Source organism: Pongo abelii, chromosome 2 (genome assembly GCF_028885655.2).
Source record: "Pongo abelii isolate AG06213 chromosome 2, NHGRI_mPonAbe1-v2.0_pri, whole genome shotgun sequence".
In the NCBI taxonomy this organism is placed as follows: Eukaryota; Metazoa; Chordata; class Mammalia; order Primates; family Hominidae; genus Pongo; species Pongo abelii.
The window spans coordinates 91,655,920-91,667,970 of record NC_085928.1 but is presented as its reverse complement, the minus strand read 5'-3'; the positions used below and the strand labels follow the sequence as shown (position 1 = coordinate 91,667,970).

Genomic DNA, 12,051 nt, shown 5'->3' with positions numbered 1-12,051 from the left:
AAGCCTTGGGAAGAAATAGCATACCGTCAATCCAGGCTGAGGTTCTTGAGTGGAGTTTTTCAGTGGCAGACCCATTACAAACACATTTCAAAGCTGAAGTTGTGCCAAAATAAGGAAAATGCAGTTGTCCATCTCCATTGCTACTTTTTCAAGCACAAAAATAGATTAGCCTTGACAGAAGAATTATTTATTCATATTGCTTTATGAGAAACATAGCGTATGGGTGGGCAAAGTCCTCCAAAAAAAATCTCTGTTGGCCGTTTATTTTTGTTTTGGGCCGATAACATTCCTCAATGGAGATAGCCTCCCAAGGACAATTCCCACTAGGGTTATTTATGCTCTGAGGGATTTTGGAACATCTTGAAAAATAGCATTTGAAAGTTCTAATGCCTCCCTTAGCTGCTGGCTTTTCTTTTCTGGTTTTGGATTTTTACCCAGAGAGGATGAATGGGGTATGTATAAATGATGACAAGCCTGCCCCCATTCAGAGTGAGGTTCCCTAGACCCCAAAGGCTCAAATGACAAAAGTTGGTGGGCGATCAGAGGGAGGAATGTGACAGAAGGGCCCATGCTAGACACTGGAGCTCACTGACAGTGCTGCAGCTATTTAATCCAATCTCTCAGACACTTCCTGGGCTTCTGTCATGTGTCAGGTGGTATGGCTGTCACTGGAGATGAAAAAACCAGCCGAGGTGATGGTATGGGGGGACATGCCAGAAAGTGACCAGTTAGTGACACATGAAGCAACAGAGACATGCAGAGTACAAAGAGGGCATCAAGGAACTCATCCAGTCCATGATAATGAAACGGACTCGACCCTGAATGCTGGGTCTGCTGCTTACTAGCTTTGTAAGTTTGGACAGATTTCTTCACCCATCTGAATTTTGGTTCCCACATTTGAAATGAGGATAATAAACCTCATAGAATTATTGTGAAAAGTAAGAGATCATAACATGAATATGTTTTGATCACTGACACACACAGCCTCTCTTTATACACACACACACACACACACACACACACACACACCCACCCCTTGCAAGCACTATGCTCCTACCACCACCACTACAAACAACAATAGTACTAATAATGATGGTGCCTATAGTAAAGATAATAATGTTAGTTGGCACTTCCTGCGTGCTATGTGCTGGACACTAGGTGAAAACTTTACATGCTTTATTTTACCTTATCTAATCCTTCCAACAACCCACTGATGCACATGCTGTTATTTATCCCTATTTTTTGGAAGAAAATGAGGCAGAAGTGTTAAGCAATAATTACTAGAGTTAACCTTGAAACCCTATGATAGGTTAGCTATGATAGGATAAGGCAGAACTATCTGGCTCCAAATGTCTACAGAGCTGAGGCGACTCTAGGGGTTCTCTCTGCATGGTGCAGCCTGTATGCATCATCTCCTTTCATCCTGGTCAGCAGAAGGCTGGTGACAGCTGAGCCCTCCACAGCAATGGCCATTCCACCATTGCCCAGACAATGTGCACTCTATAGGATTAAGCACAGGGAGTAATGAGGATGGGGCCAGCAGGTTAAATGAGAGAAAGAGGTCTCGGTATTAATTTGTCAAAATAGGCATTGCAGACATTAAAAGGCACTTTGGGCTCGGGAATTATAGTTTTCTAGGCTAGCTTATTTACCCAATTGGTCTTACTTCCTCAGCTTTTATGAACTAGATGGACTTCCTTCTACTTGAACAAGCTTCAGAGGACCCCCCCTGGCATTTATATTTTTCCATGAGCTCAGATTTCCCAGGATTTTTAGCTATTGACAAAGGCCAGAGTCAGAGAGGGGCTCCTTGCACACACATTTTTGTTTAACTGTTCAGGCAACAAGTTGAAAGAAGTTCCTACTGTGTGCTGGACACTTATGTTACTTCATAACACAGCATGGATGCCATGTTCAACATTAGTTTGAAAGTTGGGGGTTAGTATCTTTCTCTGGTAGGAGAGGATTCCATTTGTGTCTGGTTTATGGCAATGTGTGGAACAAAAATTTTCCATCAGAGAAATATTTGGATATTATTTCTTACTGATATTTGCAATAGGGCCAGGATACGAGCTACTAATTGTGCTCTGTGTGGAATATGGGTCTAAGTGGCATTTCCATATTTAAAATGATGGCTTGAAGAACCAATGGTGTTTTACTCCCAGACCTCTGCCACTGACACTACAAAAGCTGTATGATTTGTCTTAAATAATTAGCTCAATAATTTTGGAATTTTACACTAAAATTCGGCCAAAAGAACTGGCAAATATCACAGCAGCACTAATGCCACAATCTGTCTGCTTAAGCTCAAATGTCAACTTTTGATCACACAATTTAAATAACTTAGACTTAATTCCTGGGTGAAATTTGGGAACACTTTAATATCAACATGAGAGGATTTGGGAAAATGTTTGAGCAGGGATTACTAAGTCTTTTCTACCAGATTTTAAAAAATGCACTCATATCTCTTTCTGGAACTTTTAAGGCAGCATGACTGATGTTCACAGTGAGACTGTCTCTGTCTGATGTTCTTGTGCAGCCGTCTCTGTCTGATGATTCGTGAGATGCTGGCGCGATTGAATTGATAGATTACAGTGTAAGGTCGTGGGTAAGGAAAAGTCAGCTTGCTCTTGCCTCCCTTTCCTCCTAGGAAGAGAGGACAAACATGTCTTTCAGTGGAAATATGTGATGATGAGAATGCTACTGGCAAAATAACAAGGGTCCCTACAATATCTTTTCCAGATTCTAAAAAAATCAAAGTAGAGAGGATTCTGAATTCTAGGAGCCAAATCTGCCTAATGCTGCTGCTTCATTTGGGCTTCTGGATAAGCTGCAGGGAACACACAGCAACTTCTAGTGGAGAAAAGAAAGCAGTTTCCAGGAGGGGGAACCAGCAGGGAGTGAAGAATGGGGGGAGTCCTATCCTGGAGTAACTTCCTGCCTCTCTTCTGAGTATTCTAAAGAAATAGCATGAAACGTGGAATTAGACAACTGTTTTCTGAGTAGTAGCTGTGTGAACTTGAAAATGTGTAAACTTCTTGATTTGCCTATACTTGGGAGAATTAATGTAATGCCAAAGATTGTTCATCATGGGTCTAAATGAGATTTTATATGAATTGCACAGCCAGTGTCTGACTGACACATTTAATAAAGGACTGATTAGCAGAGAGAGAGGTCAGGATGAGGCAAGGTAAAAGCCTGAATAAAGGGCATAATGGATCCTTGGATTGGTATGAGGGGGAAAGTGAGGGCCTATATCTGGGAATATATTTTGTAATGATAGTATGCATACTGGTTAAGAGTGCAGACTCATTAGAGAACCTTGGTCAGATTCTCTAATGTCTCTGCTTTAGCCTCCTCATCTGTGAAATGGGGATAATAATAGCATCTTTATCATTAGGTGGTTGGAGGGTTAGATTCTCAGATGTAAAATGCTTAAAAGAGTATCTGGCACATATGAAAACACTAGGTAAGTGATAGTTATTACTATTGGGTACATCTGGAGTGTTTCCCAATTCATAATGTCCACTCCACCCACAGCCCCACTTCTTCCTACCCTCACCCTAAATGATATATCCCCAGCATCCATGTATTCAATGAGACCTTCACCCCTTTTCCACTGTGGATTGGTTAACTGCACCAGTGGTTGGCCCTTGAACCAAGTTGGGCCAGTGAGAGTTCTGATTCTTAGCATTGTGAATTTGCAGGGGATAAGAAAGAAATGATAATGAATGTGACACATGGAGATGGGAGATGCAGGGAGAGTCCTGATCACTCTGCAGGCCCTGGTTGTTCCTTCCTGGGTTCTGGCTACAGTTTCTCTGCAGGCTCTGTGAAGTACTCCTCCATCTCCGATCTCCTCTTTTACATAAGCTTGCTTGAGTTGGTGCCTCTTATTTGCAATCAAAAGTGCTCTACCCATCCTTTAATTCAGCGAATGGAGTGAGTTACATATGATGGATGACATCTATATCCAGGAATTTCTGGTTATGATATTTACAGGAGCTGACATTCAGCCATATGGGTTGAATTGCACATCCTCACGAAAATTCACTGTGATGCTGGAAATAGAAAAATCGGGGCATGCGAAAAAGAAGATAAGCAGAGGTGATTTGTCTCAATATCTCTTCATGAACTAGCCAATATCTGAGATCTTGGATATTTTATTTAATATTTAGTGGAGGAGATATTTCACAATTTTCATCAGTATTAGCCAGGCTGGTTTAGGCAAGGGGAGAATTTATTTTTCTTTGGATCCAACTAAACTGAGGGAAAAGCAGGTACATGGCTGAAGCTTAAGAATAATTACAATCAGGGACTTAAACGGATGTCCTCAGGATTGAGGGCTCCTTGACATCTCAGTGTAGACTCTGTCTCTGTTTCTATATGTTGGCTTTGTTTTCTCATCATCTTTTCCCTATATGGAAGAATTGAACATTGCTACAGGTATCTTTCTACCACTGGATGACAACAGCCTTGCTGACCCACAGTCCACAGGCCCTACGAAGGAATTCGTTGGTTTAGTTTGCATCAAGTTTCCCTTTCTGGACCTATCACGTGTGGCCAGGGCAGGCTGGAAACTGACTGGTTCCACCTGGGTGAAGAAGAGCTCACTCCAGGACCAGTTAGCTATATAGCAAGGGGGCCACTGGCATGAACGAACATTGTAGAAGAGAGTCAATTTCTGAAAGAACAGGAGACAGTAGAGGGCACTCTATCTCATAGAAACCCTCAATACCCTATACAGGGACCCTCCATATATACTGAAATCATTTTCCATGCTCTGTAAATAATAATCAAGATCAACTTTAATTGCCTACTTCATTGTCTAAGAATGCTTAGTTCTAAGTTGTTAATAATATCTCATTTAGCTTCAGAATATTTAGTGGTGGGGGTTGGGGGAGAGAGTTCTTTGATTTACCATTCAGAGATGAGCATCTTGGCTCATCTAGGGTCTATTAAAAATTAAAATTAGCCTAACACCAGTTTCTTAAATTATCATGTTAAGCCTTAAAGTAAACAAAGCAACTAAATTAAAGGTGCCATGAGCTTGTTTTTGAGGTGTGTGTGATTTTTATTTAGATGGGATGAATACTTATTAGTTGGGAATATACTCGTTGTCTAAAAGGCAGATGAATAGACCAAATGACCTCCATTTTCTGGATAATCCACCAGTAGGAAACATTTTTACAGGAGAAGTAAATTCTAAAGCTTTACTAACGTTTACTCTCACATTAAGTGGGATTTTAAAACATAACCTTTTATAATACCTTTAGCCAAATCCATAAGCCCATACTATTTTTAGCCACCAGGCTGACTTGATTATAAACTTTAAAGATGTCCAAAAACAAGATGCAAAACATTTCAGTAAAACTGCTTAAGCACAAGGGGATTTTGATGCTTCTTGGAATCTCTCTGGCTTCTCCTCCAGTAGGATTCTTTTCTATACCTCCAAGTCTGGAGACACCTCTTTCCATAAAGTGAAAAGCTCTACCCTGTGCTCACCCTCCCTGCTGTTTCTAATAACCCCCACCCTCATATGCACACAGGGCCTGTGAATACAGTAGGAATGAGCAGGAGCCTGATGCTATTTACAATTTTTATATTTTATTCTTCATGGATTTTTTTGGTATTAATTATAAGTGAAAAATACTTTACTAAAATAGTTTATTTTGATTACCGGAGGCCCGCTTAAATTTTGTGCCTGACGTAAGCCTGGTGCCAGCCCTGATATTTAGACAGACTTGAGCTGAAGGTGTGCCACAATCTCTTTGCTGGTGCTCAGCAGGTTCAACCTGGACTTCCTCATCTCTAAACCAAGAATGATAACTGAAATATCCTTGGAGGGCTGTTTTGAGGATTGACTGAGTTGGTACATGTGAAGCATTTACCATGCTAGACACAGAATCAGCACTCAACTAGTATGACTGGCATGACTACTATTAATAATATCAGACATGGCAGGGATAGCAATAATGGTAGATAACACTTAGCTGTAGTCATCAACAGTAAGACATAACCTCAATCCTTGAGGAGTTCTATATACTGGGAGACCCAGACATATAAATAAATGATCACCATTCAATGAGCTGCTATAATAAAGGATATGAGATCTGACGAGAGCACAATGGTGGAAAGGACTAACTGCTAAGCTCTTAGAGAAGATGTTTTAAGTCAGGTACTGAAGGCTGAGTAGGTGAGTTTGCTAAGTGGAGGGGAGGAAAATGGTTACTCCAGGTTGAGACACCAGTGGGTATAAAGACACCCAGCCTGGAAAGGGCCTGGTACATTTGGAGGGAGACATTCTCTGTAGTTGGACTCGGGAGTTCTGGTGGGAAAGTTGTGCAAGGTGAGGCTAAAATGAAAGTGTCTGTTGGTTAAGAGTCTTGAATATCATTCTAAAGAGGTTAGATTTTGTCCTGGGAGCAAAGAGGGAATCTATTGTAGGATTTTGAGGCTCTGTGTTGAGATGTTTATATATGAGTTTTAGCAGGGCAACTGTGTGCAGGATGGATAGAAAATGGGGGAATTGCAGCCAGGGATACCCATTAGGAGGTTATTGTAACATCCAGGTGCTGAAGATGAGGGCCTGGATCAAAGCACCAGTAGTAGGGCTGGAAAACAGTCAAGAGATCTGACCCACATTTAAGAGGCAGTCACTGGAGGCAGCGTGGCTGATTGAGTGTGGAACATTGCAGGGAGGAAGGAGAAACTGACAATGGCGAGGAGGTTTCATCCACAGTGATTGGATATAGAACACGAGAAGAGAAGTAAATATAGTTATGTGTGTGGGGTAGGAGGAAGACAAGGAGCTAGATTTTGAATGCATTCAATGTGAAATGCCAGGAAAACGTTTAAGTGGAAACGTTCAGTAGACTGTTGGAGCTATGAGTCTGGAACTCAGAAGGAATGTTGGAGGTCTGAGCTTGGGCATTCACTGGAGCATAGGAAATGCATGAGGTATCTCTGGGAGAGCTTGCCTTGAGAAAGGAGGGCTGAGGGCCCAATGAGGGTGATTGTCCTCATCTTCCCTCCTCTCTGCTTCTCAGCTTTATCCTTTAGAGGCTGTCAATAATCAGTGTGCTTCCTGAGTGGGACTTTGGCCTGGACCCCAGCAAACAACCACAATGTTTCCTTACCCTGGCTATTTGGTCTGCCATTTGTAGACGTCCATCCAGCTCTCGTCTGATCTGGGCTGCTTGCTCATCTGGATTGTCCAGCTGCACAAAAGCACAGACATTGAGACCTTTAGTTTGGGTCACAAGTGCCAATAAACTCATGACATTCCATTTTATACCCCTTGCACTGTGCTCCATGGACATATTTCAGTTAAAAAAAAAATTCTTGTAACCGACAAATCCAGTCTGAGTGAAATTCCAAGTTAATTCTTCTAGACAGAGCATGATATGGTAGGCAGTTGCTAAGACAGGCATTTGAATGACCTTGCAAAAGAATCATCAATCTCTTCTAAACTGTTAGGCAGCAGTGTTTCTAATGAAGACCCAATGCACACTTCTTTTTGGCCCAGTGACGAAAGTGCTTACACGGCAGATGTACAAGGAAGGAGATGGCAATATAACTATTAGAATTGTCAGGAGCAGACATAGTGCATATCCCCAGTGCACACATGGCACGGGTCTAGCCGCTGTCCACCTCTGGACCATGGAAGATTAATAAGTCATTTCATTCCTTCTCTTTGAATCCTGAGACCTCTACCAGCCCTCCAGATGGCTACTTCCAATCAGCTGGTGTTGATATCTAAGTTGAAATCTATCCCTGTCTTCCCTGATGATGAGAGCTATTTGGATATAAAGATCAGAGCACCCAGGCATAAATAAGCCTGGACAATTCCCTAACTTCTCTGTTTTCAGTTTTTTCTATCTAAAGAAAAAGGGGTCAGTTATGTAGTCTTCATCCCTTTTACATATTTCTGTGACTTTTTGAAAGGACTAGCAGACATTTCTGTAAGGGGCCCTATATTCAAAACTTTAGGCTTTGAGGGCCATAAGATCTCTGTTGCAATAAATCCACTCCTCCCTTGCAGGTGAAAACAGCACTAGACAATATGTAAGTATAGATAACATATAAGTGAATGTAAGGGCTGTAAGTGAATGAGACCCACTGTATTCTAATAAAATTTTATTTACAACAAGTGGCAGGCCATAGTTGTTCATTTCCATTTTGTGAGTTGAAACTATTATTTCCAAGCAACCCCAGCATTGTCTTTCAAGCTGTATTGAGTCTGCTTATTCAGCAAGTTATATTTTATTCACAGAAAAGTTTACTAAGGAGCAGTGGCATTCAAATAAAATGGTTTTTATTCCTCTTTTTAGCATATATTAATTCAAAACAAAAAGTAGCATAAGAAATATGTGAGTTTTCTAAGTCCCTTTCTTCTAAAATCAATTTTAGAAGAAAGTTTTAAGTTCCCTGCCTCCAAAAAAAAGATTCTCACCTATGCTGTGAAATGATATAGCAAATAAGTTATTTGGATTATGATATAAACAACAACACTGGAAAATGTATGGTCATACTTTTGAAGCATCATAATTAACCTTGTTTGGTTTATTTTACAAAACACATTGAAAATCCATCTGGCTTTATGCTGTACATTTTAATCACCCTGTTCAATTCAGGAACCAGCATCACTTTATCTTCCCCTTTCCACAGTTGGGGAGAAGAACTTTTCCTTAGATCGTGAAAACTGGATTGCAACATTTGGCTAAGTATTTTAAGGCAGCATTTTCCAAAGGGTGTTCTGTTACAAACAAAGTCTTTGAGAAGCTCTGCAGTAAGAAAATTTGTTAGACTTTGACCAACTCAACTATTTATTTTTTTTCCCCCGAGATGGAGTCTTGCTGTCTTGCCCAGGCCGGAGTACAGTGGTGCGATCTCGGCTCACTGCAACCTCCGCCCACTGGATTTAAGCAATTCCCCTGCCTCAGCCTCCCGAGTAGCTGGGATTACAGGCGCATGCCATCGTGTGCAGCTAATTTTTGTATTTTTAGTAGAGGTGGGGTTTCACCAGGTTGGCCACACTGGTCCACAAACTCCTGACCTCGTGATATGCCTGCCTTGGCCTCCCAAAGTACTGGGATTACAGGCGCGAGCCACCGTGCCTGTCCCCAACACAACAATTTTTAAACTGAAGCCAGAATTTTTATTTTTTGCATAATACTCATAGAACATGAGATGGAAATTCTATTCTAAACAAACGTAAAGCACACCACCCAAAAGCAGTCACAGGACTGACCAGTGGTCCATCCCGGTAACCACTTGTTGACAGGCACACACACATGGGAAATACAGTGTCCTCAGTGCTGTTTTTAGGCTCCAATGAGCTGCTTTTCTTTTTATTCCCTTGGGAAGCCCAAGAGTTCTTCAGCTCTAAGTGCAAATCCACTGGGAACACTCCGAAATGTCTTGTTCAAAATACATATGTAAATGAAACATTCAACTACTTCACTGGGAAGCAGCAAAATGATTTGGTTATTGGCTAAAGTTGGTTAAGAGCTAAATGATTTGGTTAGGAGAATTTCGTCGGAAGATATGGTGCTCATACAGGTTAAAACAGAAGTGGGAAAATACAGCCCAACAGAACCAGCTCCATTACTAAATTTTCCAGAGGCATTTGGGTTCTCCCACTGGCTTCATAGAAGGCAACTGGAAACAGCAGAAAATGCTGGCAATGAAGATGAGTAGGCAAGGTCTACATTAAGCTTAATTTATTCTTTTATTCATTAGTTCACTAATTTACTCATTCATTCATTAAGTTTTTGTGGAATATCTTGATATGTCAAGATATTGGAATAAGAAAGGAACAAGTCCCTGACTCCACGGAGCTTAAATCCAGCAAGAACAGGCATGATTCGGGCATAAAGAAGAAAGGATTAGCATTTATTGATGCCGGTACCAAACACCAAATACCCTATGACCTGTTTTACAGCCTTTTCTAAAGGGTCCCAAGAAACAGAGGCTAATGTGAATTCACATGGGAAAAAGGATTCTGGGGTGAGGAATTGATGATTCCTCTTGAAAATTTGTAATATGTCAGCATAATCAAGACTTTGAGAAATTCTAGAGTAAATAATTGTTTTTAACTGCATTTAACCTTGTCTTTTACACAATTATTCCACCAAAAATCAAACATTCCACAGAGCAGTTTGGAAAATTCCACATGTGAAACAACTTTGTAAGGTTGGTATCATTATCCCCATTTTACAGGTGAGGAAACTGAGTCTTGGTAAGGTAGAGGAACATGCCTCAAATCACACTTCTGGTAAAGTGGTACTAGTCACCTGAAACCAAGTCTGCTCTGCCTCAAACTGGAACTCTTTTGCTCTGCATTATGTTGGCTTCATACTTAAGTGCCTTGTTTGGTTTTCTAATTGATCCTGACAGTTAACTAGCTCAGCAACCTCATTTTGTTCCTTGTAGACAGGGGCCAGTTTGATCCACAGAGCCACCACTGGGGGCAGAGAAATGTCAACCCTCTGTCATTTGTCATGACTGATTTCTTTTGGGGAGGCTGTAGCAGTGCTGGATTCCTCCCTAAGAAATAATAGCAATGGCTGTGTCCTTATCCTGGTTGTGCCACTTAGTAGCTGTGTGACCTTGGGCAAGTTACTTAACCTCTCTGTGCTCCAGCTCTTCTCATCTGAATAATCAGGTTAATGAGACCTGAGGTTGTCATGAGAATCGATGGAGACAACGGATATAAAGGGCTTAGTCCATGGCTTGGCATGCAGCAAACCCTCATGAATGGTGGCTGCTGCTCCTTCTGTTGTTATTTTAGAGCAGTCCACGTTGGCTGCATTTCTGACATGGGCCACAATGGGGCGTCAAAGGTTCAGAAGAGAAGGCACCAGATGGGACAGTGTCCTTTGCTGGCATGAATGTGGGTCTGGGTCTGACAGTCTGTGCAGCAGAAATGATGTGATCAGAGGTTCCCATCTCTTGACAAATTTCCCTGGCTTTTCTGTCTCCCACTTTCTCTGGGGTTGAGTCCCCTTGCTCTGTTAGACTTTAATTAGCGGGAGTGACCAGAAGGCGGCCCCTGCTGCCTGACAGCTAATGATCTGAAGAAAGGATGAAAAGGGAAATACAACTGAAGCTCCCTAAAATAGCTTGGCATGATAGAGAAGGCCATCCTCGCATGAGGAGCTTGACAGCTCCACTGTATGAAATCCCAAAATATAAAGAGAAATCAAGTAATTACCTTTTCACGGGCTGGAAAGAAAAAGCTAGAGAGTGAGCTTCCATGGAAACAAGGTTCTGTTTATTGCACTGGTCTTTTCCACTGAGGAAAGGAAAGATCAGCTGGAGAACCGAGCCAAGGACAAGCCTTTCACGTTGACAGCTCATTAGGGTTCAAAAATATACATGTGCATAAAGGCTCTTTACCTAATTAGACAAATAATCTTCCTACTAGAAGAGGTCAAGCAGAGGCTGTGTGGTTGTTTTGACTTGTTAGTCAAGCAAAGGGAAATATTTCCTTGGGCTTTTCCTTTAAAGTGATGGAGAACTAAGCCCAGCACTGCGTAAGTGTAGACAGGTATTGCCTGAGCCATCAGTTCAAGTCCACCAGAGGCAATTGTCTCTAGCTCATGGGTGGTACTCTTTCCGTCAATGCAGAGATGAAAACTCTGTCCTGTCACTGTAGGGCCAATTTAAACACAGGCTTGAGATATAGCAGGGTGGAGTTGCACCCTTGCAACCTTGTAAAGTTTCTTAATCTCATCATGCCTCAGTTTCCGCATCTGCAGAGTGGACATCATTTTATCTTGCATAGCTATTTGAAAGGACAAAATGACAAAATGTGCTGCATTGTCCAAGGGAAGTCAGACCGGCTTGGTTCCAATCTTGGCTTTTTTTTTTTTTTTTTTTTTTTTTTTTGCCATTTCCTTACTGACACAGATTGAACAAGCAATCGAATCTTTCTGAGCCTCAGTTTCCTTATCTGTAAAACTGGGATAAGATACCTACCCTGGCATGTTATGAGGATTAAGTCAGATGATATACATTCAAAGCACCCAGTGAGATAGGTGTTGG

General features: G+C 41.5%; 1 protein-coding gene across 13 annotated transcripts in view; it reads right to left on the bottom strand.

The window, feature by feature from the left end:
- CADPS (calcium dependent secretion activator) overlaps positions 1-12,051 on the bottom strand; it is a 474,942-nt gene that overhangs the window by 256,604 nt on the left and 206,287 nt on the right. For all 13 annotated transcript variants that reach the window (XM_054551945.2, XM_054551946.2, XM_054551947.2 and 10 more), the window contains exon 4: positions 7,140-7,220. In XM_054551945.2, coding sequence (XP_054407920.1) covers positions 7,140-7,220 — 81 coding nt within the window. The remainder of the gene's footprint in view (positions 1-7,139; positions 7,221-12,051) is intronic.